General features: G+C 53.5%; 1 protein-coding gene across 4 annotated transcripts; it reads left to right on the forward strand.

The window, feature by feature from the left end:
* Positions 1-2,760: 2,760 nt before the first annotated feature.
* Positions 2,761-18,042, forward strand: ALDH3A2 (aldehyde dehydrogenase 3 family member A2). Of its 4 annotated transcripts, none has more exons than XM_065911200.1 (12): positions 2,761-2,785; positions 3,625-3,785; positions 5,701-5,932; positions 6,637-6,722; positions 7,779-7,987; positions 8,950-9,067; positions 10,714-10,855; positions 11,334-11,500; positions 12,835-12,934; positions 13,875-14,110; positions 14,717-14,822; positions 16,500-18,042. In XM_065911200.1, exons 2-11 carry the CDS (start codon positions 3,633-3,635, stop codon positions 14,786-14,788), a joined length of 1,515 nt encoding a protein of 504 aa, XP_065767272.1. In that variant the 5' UTR covers positions 2,761-2,785; positions 3,625-3,632; the 3' UTR covers positions 14,789-14,822; positions 16,500-18,042. The 4 variants fall into 4 exon arrangements, with proteins under 4 accessions (XP_065767272.1, XP_065767271.1, XP_065767273.1 ...); XM_065911199.1 differs by lacking the exon at positions 2,761-2,785 and adding an exon at positions 3,410-3,505; XM_065911201.1 differs by lacking the exons at positions 2,761-2,785; positions 16,500-18,042 and adding exons at positions 3,410-3,505; positions 14,949-16,491.
* The last annotated feature ends 140 nt before the right edge of the window (positions 18,043-18,182 follow it).

Raw genomic sequence — 18,182 nt, forward strand, 5'->3', positions numbered from 1 at the left:
GGACATGAATCTGACTAAGCTCCACGAAATGTTGAAGGACAGGGAAGCCCGGCGTGCTGCAGTCAATGGGGTTGCAAAGAGTTGGACACAACTGAGTGACTGAAGTGAACTGTCTGCTGACGGAAAAAAATCCAAAGAGGATTTTCACCGTGTATACACATGGCTGACTCACTTTGTTGTACAGAAGAAACTAACACAACATTCTAAAGCAATTATACTCCAAAAATAAAATTAAGGAAACAGATTCAGCATTTTAAATGCTTCTTGGCTTTCCTCCATCTCCTTTGGGACAGTCTCCCGGGAATGCCCTGCCCTGGGACAGCAGCAGGATCCTTCACTGACCTGAGACTGTAAGCCTGCTGGGTACAGGCAACCCTCAGGGATGGAGTTGGCTTAGACACTGGTATGTGCTGGAGACTACAACTTTTCTTTTTTAAGAAAAGTTTTCTTTAAGGTTACATTTGACCAGAGATGGAGTTAGGTGAGCTGAGCGCTCCAGGCCGAGGAAAGAGCTGGGAGCAAAGCCCCTGAGTGGGGATGTGCTTCCTGTTCTGTGAGCAATGAGGCAAGCACTCCACTCAGTGGGAGAATCACTTGGAACCAGGCTGGAGAGGAGGCTGGAGAGCAGGCAAGACACACGGGGCTGTTGAATAGGGTGTCAGTTTTGGATTTTACTCTAAATGTCAAGGAAGCCGATGGAAAGCTTTGAGCAGGGAACTAACAGGGTCAAGGGTCTTGATGACTGACAGATGGGTGGAGAAAGGCTACAACAAAGGCAGAATCCAGACGTGAAAAGAGAAACCACTCAACCTACTGAAGGCAGAAGGAATCTAAACAGGAAGAGACTACAGGACAGATGGGAGGCTGCTAAGAATACCCCTGGCTGGAAGGAAGCCGGGGGGCTGCACCAGCACCTGTGCCATCCGGAGAGTCTGTCACTGTCACTCTGTGTCTACTAGACACAGCCCCCTTGGCCAAGGGAGTAACCATCCTTGCTCCACTTCCAGTACAAGAACGGCCGGCAACCACCACACTGCAGAACCCAGAAGCAAAAAGTTGCCTTCCTCCTCACGCTGCTCACTCTTGCTCGTGCCTCCAGAGGCAGAACCCACTGGAAGCCAGCAGGTGTGGGAACCTGGGAAAGTACAGTTCACACATGCTGGGAGTCTGTGGTGCAGGTTACAAAAGGGCAAGTGGAGGACAAGAAATGACAAGTTCCCAGAGTCAGCAGCAGAAGCAGGGAACCCAGTGGGAGGTTCCATAAGGTGCAGGTAAGATTTATCATGGCTTAAATTAGGGCAGATGTGCTCAGATCAACAAGCTTGGTCAAAGAATCAGGATAACCTAAGGAGTTTGGCCTAAATGAAAAGGATAAACGATGGTACCCTTTACTGAGACTGGGGACACTGGAGGAGTTCTGCAGTGTATTTCATGAATTAAAATAAACCAGCAATTGTATCCATGGTCACCTTTAACCCGCCTATTATGAATGCCAGTATGAAAGGGATGGAGTTGAACACGTCTGCTGCTGCTAAGTCGCTTCAGTCGTGTCCAACTGTGCAACCCCACAGATGGCAGCCCACCAAGCTCCGCTGTCCCTGGGATTCTCCAGGCAAGAACACTGGAGTGGGTTGCCATTTCCTTCTCCAATGCATGAAAGTGAAAAGGGGAAGTGAAGTCACTCAGCCGTGTCCGACTCTTCCAGACCCCATGGACTGCAGTTTACAAGGCTTCTCTGTCCATGGGATTTTCCAGGCAAGAGTACTGGAGTGGGGTGCCATTGCCTTCTCCAAGAACATGCCTACTGGAGTTCAAAGAAAAGGGTGGAACCAGATGGAATTGAAAACCTTCTCCAACACCGGCCACGAGATTAGATGAGGTTGTGACTGAGGCAAGAGAAGAGGCCCAAGGACTGAGTCCTCAGGCACCAGAACTTCAGGAGGCCTGGAAGAAGAGATCCGGCAAAGAAAGACCCAAAGGCCTCTGAGAGAAACAAAGGAAAACCAGAAGAACACAAACAAGCAAAGTCAAACACAAACACAGACCACCACAAAGAGGCAAACAAGTAAAGCTGGCCTCCAGGAGATGGCAACTATCAGCTGCAGCTGAGTGTGGAGGCAAGAGATCAGTAAACAACCTCTCTCACAAGTCTGTGTTGTTGTCGCTCAGTCACCAAGTCATGTTTGACTCTTTGCGACTCCATGGACTGCAGCACACCAGGCTTCCCTGTCCTTCACTATCTCCAGGAGTTTGCTCAGACTCATATCCATTGAGTTGGCGATGCCATCCAACCATCTCATTATCTGTTGTCCCCTTCTCCTCCTGCCCTCAATCTTTCCCAGCATCGGGGTCTTTTCCAACGAGTTTCCTCATAAAACAAGAAGAGTTGTTTTTTTCCCTGGTCAAACCGAGGGCTGTAGCCCAATTGGGCAATCCTCACATGGAGGAAAGCGCTGTGCAGAAGCACACAGTTTTGTATATTGTCAGGAAAAGAGCACACATCAAACAGGCGACGCGACAGGGCCCTTGAAGGTTTCACGGGAGACCCCGAGGCTGGGAGGGACGCTCACCTCTGGAGAAGCATCAGCAACGCATCCGCATCCCCGGAGGGGGGCAGACTTCCCCATCTTGAGGCAGAGTCCTTCACCTCCGGATAAAGGGTTCTCTAATGAGGAGTCAAAGGACAGGGAAATGATAAGCAACCACGTGACAGGCCGATAAAATCCTAGTGAAGTCAGAAGCGAGCCAGAAAGTTCCTCCAACCTGCACAGGTGAGGAGAGTGAGGTGAGCACCCTTCGGCAGCAGGCTCTGTCACCGTGGGCGCACGGGGAGCCGGAGCCCGGGCCCTCTGGGAGGAAGGGATCAGGGACTTGGGGAGGGGAAGGGGGACAGAGACTCAGGATGGGGGTGCGGAAGGGGACAGGGACTCGAGGTGGGGGAGGGGAGGGGGAGGGAAGGGGAGGGGAGGGGGAGGGGGAGGGGAAGGGGGACGGGAACTCGGGGTGGGGGAGGGGGACGGGAACTCGGGGTGGGGGAGGGGAAGGGGGGGGACAGGGACCTGGGGTGGTGGAAGGGAGGGGACAGCGACCGGAGGTGGAAGCGGCGGAGAGCGGCAGGTAAAGGAAGAAGAGATGCCGCAAGGCACTGACTTGCGTGACGAGTCCGAGAGACTCGGTGCCCGGAAAGAGCGGTGCGGGTGGCCAAGAGCCGCCTCCGGGGCCGCTTGGCGCGGGGCCAGGTCTGCGAGGTCTGAACCGCGCGCCGCAGGCGCGGGCGCAGGCGCAGTCGCAGCCCCGCCGGCCCGAGGTCCCCTCCAACACCAGCTCCCACGCGTTTTCCTCCCCCGCGCGCCCGCCGACGGCTGGGGGCGGGGCTCGCACAATGTCCGGCCGCGGGGGTCACGTGGGCCGCGCCGGCCAATCGGCGCGACTCGGGGCTGAGCCCTGCTGGCTGGGCGTCGGCCGGGCAGTTGGCGTCGGCTGAGTTGGCGCGTCGCGGACTGAGGTGCGGCGTGGGCCGGGAGCTGTGGGCCTGGGACTGGGTGGAGGGTGGGGATGGGGCGGCGCGGCCCCGCGTCGTGCCCGCCCGCCGCCCATGGCGCCCGATCTCCCCTGTCCCCGCAGGACCGGCCATGGAGCGCGAGGTCCAGCGGGTTCGCGCGGCTTTCGGCTCCGGCCGCTCTCGCCCCCTGACGTTCCGGCGGCGGCAGCTCGAGGCCCTGCGCGCGATGATCCAGGAGCGCGAGAAGGACATCCTGGCGGCCATCGGTGCGGACCTGAGCAAGGTGCGCCCGGACCTGACCCCACCCCTACCCCCTCTCCCGGGATTGGGTCATTCGAGCAACTCCTGGGCCGGATAGCTGTCTTTCAACTTTGTGGCTGCTGGTCGCGCTCGGATTTTCCACCACGACTTTAAGGTTTCAGATCTGTGCACCCACCAGTTACCCGGGACCTGTTAAAGGCGGACGATGCTTCCGTGGGTCTGGTGGGGTTTGGGGGGACTCTGAGAGCCCGAGTTTGTAACAAGTCCCCGGATGATACCACGCTGCCTTGTTCTGGAACCCTGCTTTCAGTAGCAAGGTTTGGGGCGAGTGTTTAGGGTTTAAATACAAATCACCTGTGTTCTATAATACTATTGTTACTATTCTGTTTTTCATTTTTTCCCTCTTTATTCTGGGGGTAGCAAGGCCTTGCTCTGGCTTTGCGAGGTTCCATCCCTCACTTCCCCCTAAAGATTATTTTGAGGAGTAGAAACATAAGAAGTGTGGGTTTCCCTGGTGGCTCAGTAGTAAGGAATCCACCTGCAGTGCAGAAGATGAAGATCCGATCCCTGAGTTGGGAAGGTCCCCTGGAGAAGGAAATGGCAACCCACTTCAGGATTCTTACCTGGGAAATCCCACGGACTGTGGGGTCACAAGAGTCAGAAACAACTTAGTGACTGAACACCACCACCACCAACAGTAGTAACAACAGAGCTATAAAATTTACTTATGGTGGAGAAGCACTGTGTCACAGAAGGTGGATTTAAGTAGTCTGAAGCAAGAAGTCTGAATCGTTCCCTCTACCAGCATTTCTGAGTGTGTGTCTTAAGGATTGTGAAAGAAGTTCGGGGCTTTCTTTGTGGCTCAGCTGGTAAAGAATCCGCCTGCAGTGTGGGAGACCTGATTTTGATTCCTGGGTTGGGAAGATCCCCTGGAGAAGGGAAAGGCTACCCACTCCAGTATTCTGGCCTAGAGAATTCCATGGACTATACAGTCCATGGGGTCGCAAAGAGTCAGACATGACTTTAAAAAAAACAGTACAGTAAGTTCCTTGCCCTTAAGAGTGTTAAATTTGGTCCAGAAACAAAGCATGCCCAAAGTGAAACTACAGTTGTAAGGCACTGTATTAAGGGTGAAATATTAAGATATGGGTGAAAGCATAATTACTGTGGCTTGTAAAGTGAGATTAGGGCACACCAATATTAATTAGGGACCATTTAAGCCTGAGATTAAATGTCTTGGATCAGTAAAGAAGGATTTAGAGAGATTGAATATATTAGGGAGTTAATGAGTGCATATTATGGGCTTTAGGTGGTGCTAGTGATAAAGGGCTTCCCTTGTGGCTCAGCTGGTAAATCTGCCTGCCATGTGAGAGACCTGGGTTCGATCCCTGGGTTGGGAAGATCCCCTGGAAAAGGGAAAGGCTACCCACTCCAGTATTCTGGCCTGGAGAATTCCATGGACTGTATAGTCCATGGGGTCGCACACGACTGAGCGACTTTCACTCAGTGGTAAAGAACCTGCCTGCCAGTGCAGGAGACATAAGAGAGACAAGTTCGATCCCTGGGTCAGGAAGATTCCCCTGGAGCAGGGCATGGCAACCCACTCCAGTATTCTTGCCTGGAGAATCCCATGGACAGAGAAACCTGGAAGACTGCAGAGTCGGAGACAACTGAAGTGACTTAGCAAACATGCACTGTGGACTTGAAGGGCGCAGAGAAATCTACACAGCAAACAAACCCGTCTGACAGGTGTGCCTGGCCCAACACTTTTGTTTCTATATACACCTCTGTATGGCTTGTGGGATCTTAGTTCCTGGGCCAGGGATTGAACCCATGCCCCCTGCAGTGGAAGAGCAGAGTCCTAACCACTGGTCCACCAGGGGATTCCCTTGCTTGAGTATGTCATACCCATGGTTAACTATATCCTCTTGTGACAGAGCGAATTCAACGCATACAGTCAAGAAGTCATTTCTGTGCTTGGAGAAATTGATCTCATGCTGGAGAAGCTTCCGGAATGGGCTGCTGCTAAACCAGCTCAGAGGAACCTGCTCACCATGCTGGACGAGGCCTACATCCAGCCAGAGCCCCTGGGGGTCGTACTGATCATCGGAGCTTGGAACTACCCCTTTGTCCTCACCATCCAGCCCCTGATAGGAGCCATTGCTGCAGGTCTGGGGTCAGCGTGTGTCCCCATGCCATTGTTGCACCTTAAGGAGCGTGTCTAGTTAAATGCATTTGCTGTGTTGGCTTGCCTTAGTGTAAGCCAGCAGTGTATTGAGAAGTCATAAGCGTTATTCTTACGTGTTTAGTGGGCTCCAGAGGTTTGTGTGGCCACTGCTTTCTGGAGCCCTGGAGAGGGAACCCCTGAGAGTGGAGAGGCACGCGTGAGTCCGCAGACCAGGTCAAGAGTCAGACACCCATGTTCCCAGGTGGTTTCAGTCACCACCTCTGGATTCTGTCTGACCAGTTTCTGCATTCAATTAAGGGCTGTGGGAGTCATGCTCCGCGGCCCACAGCAAGTGCCACGGGATTAATTTCTCAGTTCTCCAGGATCCATATCAACAGCTTCATGTTGAAAAGGCTTATATTTGTGCAGTAATCCCAGGGCAAACAAGAAAACACAAGAGTGGGAGTGAGAGTGATGTGGGAACATTGGAGGCCATGTAAGGAGGCTGCTGGGACCTGGAGGGTGAGATCGGAGGCGTCAGCCTCTGGGAAGGAGGCAGTGGGGTGACGCCCAGGCCCGCGGTAAGCAAGGCCGAGCACAGACAGAGGAGTGACCCTTAGCCTGCGCTCCACACGTCAGCACCATCTGGGCGGCTGTTAGTCACTCAGGTACTTGATAATGCTGTCCTGCTTTCTGCTCTGTTTAGGCAATGCTGTGATTATCAAGCCTTCTGAAGTAAGTGAGAATACAGCCAAGCTCTTGGCTAAGCTCCTCCCTCAGTACTTGAACCAGGTGAGAGTTCCCCTCCCTGGCATGCATGTCTGTCTGTTGGTCATGGGGAACAGGCACCCACTCTTCCCTTCGCCGTTGTTTGGTCTTTGGGCCTTCATGCCTCATTTCCCTAAGCCTCCTGCAATTGGCCTGACAAGAGAAGTGAAGTCCAAGACAAACTGGAATCATTCAGCTGCTGTGATTACAGTCTGTTCAGGCCCTTGGGCATATCAGCACCTCTGCTGCTCAGAGAACGTCCCCTGCTGTGTGGTGTTCTGAGTTAACCGTTGTTGGATCTGCCGTGATCTTAGGTTTATCCACGTAGTAAGTTGTTTGACAAGGGACTGGGGCTGAGCCAGGTGCTCCTAGCGAGGTTCAGTTGCATGAGAGCATGTCCAGGTTTAAATGGACAAGTTTGTGGCCTGAAAACCACAGAAAGAAATGGCATGCTGACCCGGAGCTGGCCCCTCACTCTGGGTTAAAGTCCTTGCAGTGAAGAGTGTCAGAAGCTATGTAGAGAAAACCATCTGGGGTCTGGTGCAAGGCGGACAAGGTTGTGATGCCGCTTATCTCTGAGGGGAGGGGGTCCTTGGGGACTGTCAGGGAGGCAGCTGTGAGGCCCCCAGCCAGCGGGCATAGGAGCAGGTGGCCCGAGCTTGGGAGCCCTCACCGGGTTTCACACGTGTTCAGGCTCAGACATCCCTTGGTCTTCCAGTGGTCTAAGCCCCTGCACTGAGCTGAGTTCAGGAGGGATGTCCAGGTGGACATGCCCAGGGCCTGTCCTATGCTCACCCACAGCAGCCGCGTCCCTGTCATCCTCCCCTCGCCCTGCCCCCAGCTCTGCATGTCCCAGGTGGGATCCCTCTTCTCCTTTGTGTCCTTGCAAGGCTGAGATGGAAATGCTGGTCTCTCTGGCCAGTTCCGCCGCAGGTAGAGATTTCTCAGGTGCCATCAGACTCCTCCGCCCATCCTCACCAGGGCCAGTCTCTACCTTTTCCTGGTTTTATGGAATGTTAGGTGTTTACATCGGACGACAGGATGAAGTCGGTGACGCTTGCATCTGTCTCCTTCCTTCAGGACCTTTATGCCGTCGTCAATGGTGGTGTCGAGGAGACCACGGAGCTTCTGAAGCAGCGATTTGACCACATTCTCTACACGGGAAACACCACCGTTGGAAAAATTGTTATGCAGGCTGCTGCCAAGCATCTGACCCCTGTGACCCTTGAACTGGGAGGGAAGAGCCCGTGCTATGTGGACCGAGACTGTGACTTGGACGTCGCCTGCCGGTGAGACTTACTCTCTGGTTTCCTGGATTTTCCCAGTTCAGCCAAGAACCTGCTGGCATGTCTCCTGTGCCTCCTGGCTCCGAGAGACCTTGCTGAGCCTTGGGGTTTGATGTCCTCCTAGGTTGGGGCCGGGGGATGGTGTAGAACTTTCACACACTCCCTCTTAGTGCCACGGCCGGAAGTGGTGAACACTAGGCCTTGACATCACACGGCCGTCCTTAGGAATGAAAAACAAGTTCTTTCTGTTCTCAAGATAATAGACCAGGCAGGAAATCTTTCTGTCCTGCTGGTAGCTGATCCAGAAAGTACAGTAGATAATGCAAAGTCTTTAGACTCCCTCTGCTGATCTCCTAAGTTCCTTTATTGATAACCGATACTACTCATTTTTAACTGAGAAGAGCATCTTGTGTCTGAGAACTAGAAAGTGAAAGGTTTGGAGGTGTGTGTGCTGAATCATTTTGGCTCACAGCAAGTGCTCAGACCCACAGTTGACAGTGCTAGAGCGGCATGGCTCCCTTCCCCTCAGAGAGGCAGTGGAGAAGGGGTGGGGGCGTTGGACGGGATCTGGTGGGCTCTGTAGGTAGGTAGGTGCCCGAACAGGAGACCCCAGTGCGTGGATTTCTGTCAGAGCTCAGGCACAGCTTCTCAGAGCCAGGAGACCCCGTCCTCCCAGACATCCCCCTAGCTGGAGTTGGGGGAGGGAGGGGGTGTCAGTAAACAGCACTCTGTCCTTTCCTACTGCGGGCAGGGGTATCCCTGCATTTAAAGCACTGTTGATGAGTAGACACAAAGCTTTCCCTGCTCCCTAGAATATTCTGCATCAGCTGAAAGTGCTACAGAGACGACTTATTAAAACATTGTTCAGTCAAGACTCACAAGTACATGTGGGAGCGTTGTTGGTAAACAGCACAGCGTGGGTGGCAGGTGCAGGGACTGAATGCGGCTGCTGGTGCTTTTCCCAGACGCATCGCGTGGGGCAAGTTCATGAACTGTGGTCAGACCTGCATCGCCCCTGACTACGTGCTCTGTGAGCCATCCCTCCAGGACCTGATCGTGCGGAAGGTGCAGGAGGCTGTGAAGGTGCGTGTTTACTGCCTCTGGTTGCACTGGCTGCCTCAGGGTGCAGGGTGACGTTGGCTGTTTGCGGGCAGCAGCTCCCCATCCCCTCCCCGCTTGAACATTCCAGTAGCAGCTGTGACTGAACTTCCTGGCTGATGAGAAAACGTATTTGGAGAACATTTGCTGAGAGCGAGGTGAGGCTGGTGGTATGCACACCAAAAACCATCCAGTTCATTTGTTGATGATAACTCCTTAGGTGCAGCACAGGCTTTAGAAAAAACAGTTCAGCAGCGAATCTATGGTCTGGGGAGAAGGCCGTCAGGCTTCTGCAGCGCAGTCGAGGACCCCTGATGTGTGGCCACTGCCCATCAGGCTCATCTGATCTTCGGTGTGTAGGCGGTTTAGCAAAGCCAGCTGTTTCGAGGAGCAAGTGAATTAACTACTCTTAACGCAGCCCTCAATCTTTGAGGGTGTTTCAAGTGGCAGTCTAGGGCGGGGATCAAGGAAGGCCCCAGGTGAGCCAGGAGAAACGAGGGACTTGGACTGAAGGAAGGATGGGATGGAGTTTTGATAGCTCAGTGATGGCGCCGGGTCATGGGCCTCCTGGGTGAAGAAGTTCCTGGAACAACCATGGTTCACTCCCCGGGCACTGACCGAGCCCTGAGAGGTGGCTCACGGACAACCAGGAGAGACAACGTGAACAGCGAGGGGCCGAGGGTCTTGACATGAATGTAGTGGTGGGACTGTGGTGGGCCGGACAAGGACAGCATGAGAGGGGTCTTGGCTAGACTCCAGGGAGACACTGGCTGGAGAAGTTGTGCTGGGGGTGCATGGTGACAAGCCAGGTTTCCTGGGAGTGACGGTCCCTGTCTTCCTGGAGGCATTTCTCCTCTCACCACCCTGGTTGTCTCCTGAGAGTCACTAGGCGCGATTTAGGAGAAGTTTCCTGTCCTCCCCTCCACAGGAGGTCTGGGGTCTCCAGGTGACACTTAGGTACAGCTGGCACTAACAGCCACTCCTATGTCCCCGGTGTAGGGACCCAAGACCCTGTGTTTCCACAGGCTGCCCGGGATGTTCTTACCAGCCAGCTCAAGGCTGATGGGGGAATGAACAGAGGTCAGGGGAGATGGAGCACGCCCTCGGGGCTGACTGTGAGCCATCGAGATTGGTTTACCCAGACTGTGCGTTGATCTTCTGAGTGGTTTCCCAACTGTCTGTGGCTGGTGGAGGTTCCAGGCCAGGAGGAAGCAGCATGAAGCTCGGCAGACTCTTTCTGCAAAGGGCTGCACAGGCCATGCTCCAGGCTCTGCAGGCCACCACTCAGCTCCTCGCAGGAGCAGAGCAGCCAGAGTTGACAGGGATGCACATGGGGCCCTGATAAGGGCCACGACCTGCAGTACCCACTCTGCGTCCACCCTAGGAAGGACCCGCACTAACCCCAGAAACTGTGGGAAATGGGAGACTTGTGTGTCTGTAAACTCCTGCCATTTGCCTGACAGAGAACTTTACCTCACTAACTGTTAAAGTCCTCGGGGGCTGGGCGGTGGGGGGGTGGCGTGGGATTCTGTGAGGGTGTAAAGCCAGATCTGGGGACACAAGTGAATTTTATAACTACTAAATTAAAACGTGGGTCTTTGGTGATGACTAGATACTGTTGTTTGACACAGGAATTTTATGGAGAAAATATAAAAGAATCTCCCGACTATGAGAGGATCGTCAATCTTCGTCATTTTAAGAGGATAGAGAGTCTCCTGGAAGGACAGAAGATAGCTTTCGGTGGGGAGATGGATGAGGCCACACGCTACATAGGTAAGGGGACCCACCTAGTCTGTGTCCTCGGAGTCCACGTTGTCTCTTCCTGTGTCCTCCCATGTGTCCAGGGAGGGCAGAGCCTGAGCCAAGGCCCAGGGGATGCTACCACCTTATGACATTCTCTAACCTCACTCACTTGTAGTCAAGGTCAGAGAGATCAGGGCAGGAACGCACTTGATTTAAGAAGTGGTGCTGGTCTGGCTGTGCTCCCAGGAAGGCCTGTCCAGGGAAGGACACAGGTGTGTGGTGCTGAACACAGTTAGGTAAACACAGCCTGTCTACCCCCTTGCTGGCACAAGGATCCCTGATGCACACGCCTGGAGACATTGAATATTTGCACGGTTCACGCATGCAATCGGGACTCATTTCATGAGGTGACACTTGGCAGGGTCGGGGAGGTCTGAGTGCAGCATGCGGTGAGAGTTGGGGTTGCTGGCTCAGCTGCAGCCTTTTCATCTTTGATTTTCTTTTCCAGCCCCAACAATACTCACTGACGTGGATCCTGACACCAAGGTGATGCAGGAAGAAATTTTTGGACCAATTCTTCCAATAGTGCCTGTGAAGAATGCAGATGAAGCCATACAGTTCATAAATGAACGCGAAAAGCCCCTGGCTTTCTATGTGTTTTCTCACAACAGTAAGGTAATCGTCACAGCACATAGCGTGCTGTCATGAGCCGCGCTCCTGAACCTTCTCTGCTCTAAAGCAGACGAGGATTATTACGCCTAAGTCCCCAGTGAGGCTGTTCTCACAGCTAGCTGTCTCCTTCTCGGGTAATGAGGCCCTGGGGTTATCACTGTGACCTTCCCCTCACTCCCTGGGGTCAGAGCTCCATCTTCAGAGTGACTGTCACAAGTCTGTTGACTCACAAACACCTCCTGTCTAATTAGACTTCCAGGCGCCAGTGTTAGCACCTCTCCCGCTGTTAATCCCTGGGTGCCCCAGGGCCCCGAGGCTATGCAGGCGGGGGGAGCGGCCATGGAGCAGTCTAGGGCAGGTCTCTGACACTGCTGAGGGAGCCATTGGGAAACCGTGGACTTGGGTTTCTCCAGTGACACAACCTTGTGGTTGGAGCAGTTTCACAGTCCTGGTCCTTGTCACCCCAGGCCTGGCAGCCCCGCCACCACTCTCGAGCCTGTCCATCCACACCTCAAAGGTGACTGGCTGCTGAGGGACAGTAGCCTCAAGGTGGGCCAGTAGGCCAGGAGCCTCTGAGGAAAAGGGAAAACTCGGAGGAGAATGTGCAGCCAGGCCAGGCCGAGGAGTCCCCAGAGCAGGTGGCCCCTGTGGAGCCTCTGCCCAGCCGTGCAGGTGGCCATGGGGCCGCTTCCAGAGCTGGCCAAGCTGTCGAGGGGCCGATCTCTGTCCATGATCCAGGGAGACTGAGCGTGCAGGGCTCAGCGAGGGTCGGGTTAGGAGCACATAACGGTCTACAGCTGAAATGATCACAGGCAGTGGAGGACAGAGCGGAAGCTGAGGTCTGTGGCCTGGGCAGAGGGTGGCAGGTCAGGCTTTGTCCCATGGTCAGTGATGACCTTCGGTACGGAGGACTTGGCTGGTCGGCACCAGGGAGGTAACATTTACCAGTCAAGTGTCACTGCCCACTTGGGTCCCGGGTGAGCCAACCAGCGATCTCCTTCAAAAGTAGGACGTTTGAATGTCTTTTACATCTCATAGAAATGAAATATCTGTAAATCACAGGCTGTAAAGTAGACCAGAGAGAAGGAGAAACATTAACAATTCTTAAGACCCGGAGTAGAGCCTGAATGGTCCCTGATGAGAAGCCCTGGCTGTGGGCTCAGGGGTCCAGCACTAGTTTGACGGGTGTTCAACCCCCTCTGTGTTGCTTCCCCGGAGGACTCGACATGCAGCTGAGAGCTGACGTGTACCGTGCTTGCTCGTGAGGTCTGACCTCGAGGAGGACATGTGTCCTGGGCCGGCCGCCGCTGACCCAGGGCCTCTGCTCTTCCCCTCAGCTCATCAAGCGGATGATCGACAGGACATCCAGCGGTGGTGTCACGGGCAATGATGTCATCATGCACTTCATGCTCAGCTCTCTGCCCTTCGGAGGCGTCGGTGAGGCCCCTCCCAGTCGCTGCCCAGAGTCCCCTCCTGGCCTGTCCCCACCCTCCACCCTCCGGGGCACTTCCCAGGCTGCAGTGGTTTACAGTTTGCTGCTTCCCTGGTTTGCAGTTCTTCACCAGATGCAGGGCATGTCTTGGGCTGAGAATCAGGTCTCAGATGAACTGAGGCTTGCCCTCTGTCCTTTATGAACGAGGTGGTGAGGGACAGGCCCTGGGCAGGCGAGGGATGGGGCCATGGGCAGGGCAGACAGCAGCCAAGGACCTGGATGTCTATTTGCATTTTTAGGGAAAAGGCACAAAAACAGAATACTATGGAAAGTTGTGAGGGGAAATGCAGTGACCTCCCAGACATACACACTTAATATTTTGTAATTTAGACTTTTTCTTTAAAAGGCACACCTTTTGATACATTTCACAGAATCCCCTTACAGCTTCAGCTTCACACAAATCATGCCCTGTGTCCTGGTTTCCCTAGCCACACGCGTGTCTGCCCGGCTTATGTGACCAAGCAGACGAATGAGCACAGGCCCGGAGCACAGCTCTGAGAGGGCAGAGGTGTCCACCAGCTTGTTAGCACCACCACATGACCTCCTGAGAGCCTGGAGGAAGTGCAGCTCAGCCCCGGACTCCCAGAGTCAGACCCTCAGGGCCACACTAAGGCCCTACCTGCCCCGTTCCCTCTCAGAAGCGGGGCTGTGGTAGAGTGAGCCTGTCCCAGGAGCACCCGGAGCATGTCCTGGGCCAGGTCCACCGTGCGGGGGCCAGTGGGAGGACCTGGAACAAGGCACTCCCCTCATGCCGATGGGGAGGGAGCCCAGGACCTCCTGGAACAAGGCCCCCTGCCCGCCAGGCTGGTGGGCAGGAGGCCTGCCTGTGCACAGGAGGAGCAACGTTACCTACAGTGGCCTGTCTCATCTGCCCTTGACTTTCAGGGTCCAGCGGGATGGGAGCGTATCACGGAAAACACAGTTTCGATACTTTTTCCCATCAACGTCCCTGTTTATTAAAAACTCTCAAGCGGGAAGGCGCGAACCAACTCCGGTACCCTCCCAACAGCCAGTCGAAGGTGGACTGGGCGAAATTTTTCTTTCTGAAGCGGTTCAACAAAGGGAGACTCGGCCTCCTGCTGCTCACTTTCCTGGGCATCCTGGCCGCTGTACTCATCAAGGTGGGTTCCCAGTGGCTGCCTGGGGTGGCTCTGTCTTGGGAGCACCTCCGACCTTATTAAATCAGTGCTGTCTCATCCTGTTAACATTCAGTCTAAAACGAAGGGCCAGGGAGCTATGGCCTGTGGGCAGCCCCTGATTCTCTAGCACCTGAGCATCTCTAGCTGCTTCTGGGCTCCAGCAGCAGAGACTGTCCAGTCCACAGGCCTCTCCTCACAGGAGCCATGTGCTGCCTCTGGTCTGAGGTTAAAGCCCTGGAGAGCTCACTTGCAGAAGTTGAGCTGCCTAACCCTTGATCCTCTCGCTGTTGGAGCCTCGGGGCCAGCTGGTTCCCAGACATGCATGGACCCAGCGCATGGAGGTGGAGGACAGTCCTCTGGTGCCGGACTGCTGGAGGCGGCTTGGCCGTGAGGCTGACCGCAGCGTGTGTCTCTGGTGATTGGTCATCACAGACGTGGATGTGCTAGGAGAGCCAGTGCAGGCAGCTTCCCGGGGCAAAACCAGATTTAACGGGAACAGCTGTGTTTGTGTCTGTGGTTTAAGTGTTCAGAGGGTGTTGGTGGAGCTGGAGACACCAGCCGCATCTGAATTCATTTGGGTTTCCTCAGAGGTACCAGGCTGTGCTGAGGACAAAGGCCCTGTTGCTTTTTCTGGCAGTTCACAGACGTGCCATCCTGTGAGCCGGTCTCAGAACCCACTCTGTGTTGAGAGGAGGTAGGGCCGTTTCTTCGTTTCTGTAACTCGGGCCAGCATGGGGTGTACACTCTTCTGGTCATGTGTTTTTCTACACTCAGGCTCATGTGTTACTAGAAAAAGAATGTGTAATTTATTTGTCTCCAGGCGCTTTGGACTTTAACCTGGAGCAGCAGAGTGTTAAACCTGATTGAGCCATGGTTTAGTCCGGGGCTGGACTCTAGATTAGAGGGTCAAGATGAAGCAACCATCGCTCCCAGAAAACCACAGCCACATGCACTCAGCTGCCCCAAGGATGTACCCGTGGAGCCACTCGGACCTAACTTCAGAGTTTGAGCAGCATCTCATAAAAAGCTCAAAGTCACTTTTTGTTTTGTTTTTGAATTGTTTTTCTTTCCTTAAAGTATAACTTCAGCACTCACATAGCAGACCTGGTGAATCAGCGCTTGCTGTGGGCTGCAGTGCTGTTCTGCATCTTGCTGAGGCCAGTGGCGCTGTTTGGTCTCTGGTCCCTGTCTGTCTGTCCTCTCCCAAGTCGTGGGTCCCCAGCCTGACCAATACCTCCTTGGTTGTGGTGGAGTTGCTCAGCCTGGTGGAGAATCCGGAGGTGCAGGCAGACTGATCCCCACAGGCCTGCCCCCTCCTAGATGGGCTGGCAGCCCCGCAAAGTTTCCAAAAGGGTTTGGCAGGCAAGCCTTTGGTAGGCTCTAGAGATGCATCGGTGGTGTAAAAATGTATATTTAGCTGGGCCTTGAGCTTGATTTAATTACGGCTTCAGACAAGGCCTCTTCTGAGCCCGCAGGGTGCAGGCAGCCCTGTCTCTCGCTGTCCTCGCTGGGAACTGAGGTGTTCCAATTGTTTTGGATCCAGTGTGAGACTGGGTAAAGATCTGGGGGCTCTTCTCTCTTTGCTGCTTCTCTACACTATACCTTCTTTATAAAATCACCTTTTACTTTCAGCAAAGGATTCTGTACCTAAATTGGCCATTTTCTTGAGGAATCTTTGTTGGTGGTCACTGCAAACATTTTTCTGAAATTGCTTTTTTGTACTTCGTAGCTCTGATTTTAATAATTCAGTTTACTAGCATTAGAATGCATTTGGAGCATTTTAAAATGGGAAACTGAAAGCCACAGTTATCAGTCTAAGGGGAGTATGTTAGTATCTCAGGGTGGGGGCATTTTCCACATCCTTTTTACACAGGGTTCCAGTAAAGGTTAGCCTAAGCTACAGACAGCATTGCAGGGATTTTTAAAAGCTGAGGAAAATAAAAGGTTAAAATCAATCGATGTCATCAGGACCTTGAGGATTCAATCCATCTTTGAACTTTGTGGCTGTGCTTCTTTAAGCCTCAGTGGGGGTTGATGGGATTAATTACTCTCTGGAATTCAAGAAGCAGAATCGCTCACCAGTTTTCAGAGTTCACGTGGACAGTGCGCTTCCTTCTTAAAACTTAGGTCTTTGCTCATTGTCGTGTCTCCTCCATGTTGGACAGAGTACCACCTCCAACACCACCATCCTGTTGTTGTTTTGGGGAGGAGAGAATGACCTCTTATCCTTAGACACCTGTGGGCCCTGCTGTCACTGCAGGAGAGGCTTCCAGGATGGGAGGTGCTGGTTGGGGTTCCGACCCTGGGCCCGTGTTGCAGGGCTAAGGGGTTGTAAACTGGCAGTAACCTGGATCCTTTCTCCCCACCGCAGGCCGGATACTACTGATGACCCCAGCTACCTCCTCATCATCTCTGCTGAATTATTCTTCTGCTCAGTGGCTAACCAACCAATCATTTTTAAATCATACTGGAACTTTTAAGAAGATAGGCAAACACACTATCCTCACCATTCACCATTAATAAAACTCACCGCTTCAGCCAAAGTCCCCCACTTACCTCTCCCCCGGCCCCCCAGGACTGAGCACGCTCACTTGGAGAACCTGCATCCCTAGAGCTCTGGGCGGGGGAGGGAGCGCACTGGGTGAGCCCACATTCCCAGACCTGCTCAGTGACTCCTGTTTATCAGACACATGGGGCTTGCCACCCCCACCTTCAGGCAGCACCCCCTGAAGCCTCCCGGAGACTGCCCTGTGCATGTTTCCAGGTCTCAGTCCAGAGAGGTGAGGCATGATCTCCCAGACTCCTCAGCGTTCGGGGCACTAGAACTGGGGTTGTGGGGGGTCCCTGTCCCTGATCTTGGGATTTGAAGACTGAGCTCCAGGAAGCAGCCCTCCTTTCTCACCGCTCTCTGTCCTGTCTTGTGCTTGGCTTGTGACAGTCTATTGTGACGTCCACACATGGTAAATCCTTGGGCTACTGGAACGCAGCTGCCAGTTTGGTGCAAGAATCATCTTGTCATTCGTAGACTGTGTGCGTCTTACAAAGCCACTGGCTGTTTCACTGCTATCGTCATGGTACTCAGACAATACCCACCCTTGAGCAGAGGCTGCACATGGCAAGTCAGTGGCTCTTTAGGGACAAATCTTCAAGTTTCCTGTTTCTGTACCACGAGGCGAGTAAGCATCCCCTTGGCCTCCCTGTGGCTCAGCTGGTAAAGACTCTGCCTGCAGTGTGGGAAACCTGGGTTGGGAAGATCCCCTGGAGAAGGGAATGGCTACTCACTCCAGTATTCTGGCCCGGAGAATTCCATGGACTACATAGTCCATGGGGTCGCAAAGAGTCGGACACGACTGAGAGACTTTCACTTTTGGAAACCTGAGAGGGGCATTGCTGAACAGATTCTGTCCAGAACTTAACGTGAGGACCAGTTTCTGTCCTGGACAAGAGGCCTTCGGTGTTCATGACTAACAGCCTGTGAGCCCCAGGGGCTGGTGAGGGGCATCTGGAAGAGGGCTCTCCATGACCAGGACAGCAGCTGGCCCACCGAGGGGGACCTTCTGTGCACAGTCGGGATCAGACCCAGCACTTCAGCCAAACAGGTCTCAAGAAGAGCCCTGGAGGGTCCTCCCCGCCCCCACACTCAATCCGAGAAGGTACCTCACTTCACAGCACATGTGATCCACCATTGAATGAACCTGCTCCTTGTGGCTGAGTGCAGTGTTACCGGCTTCATCACAGAACATGGGGTTCAACAACAAATCACTAGGCTGGCTTAGGGGACACCTGCTTAACGCTGGGGCTTTATCAGAATAATCAGCTGTAAAATATCTCAGAGAAAATTTCAATATGGAATTTTCATTTGGTATATTGTGCATTTTATTTTCTAATTAAAATTATTTGCTTGTCTACTGGTATATGCTGCTTCAAAATAGATACACTGGATGAAATTGGCATGAATTTTAATAATGTCATTAGTTTCCAGATATGCCCTGATGAAGACAATCCTTTAAACATAAGTTTTCTCCAACTAGAAATCCATTTTTTGCCTTTATCA

The sequence above is a fragment of the Muntiacus reevesi genome, chromosome 18, assembly GCF_963930625.1.
Source record: "Muntiacus reevesi chromosome 18, mMunRee1.1, whole genome shotgun sequence".
Classification (NCBI taxonomy): domain Eukaryota; kingdom Metazoa; phylum Chordata; class Mammalia; order Artiodactyla; family Cervidae; genus Muntiacus; species Muntiacus reevesi.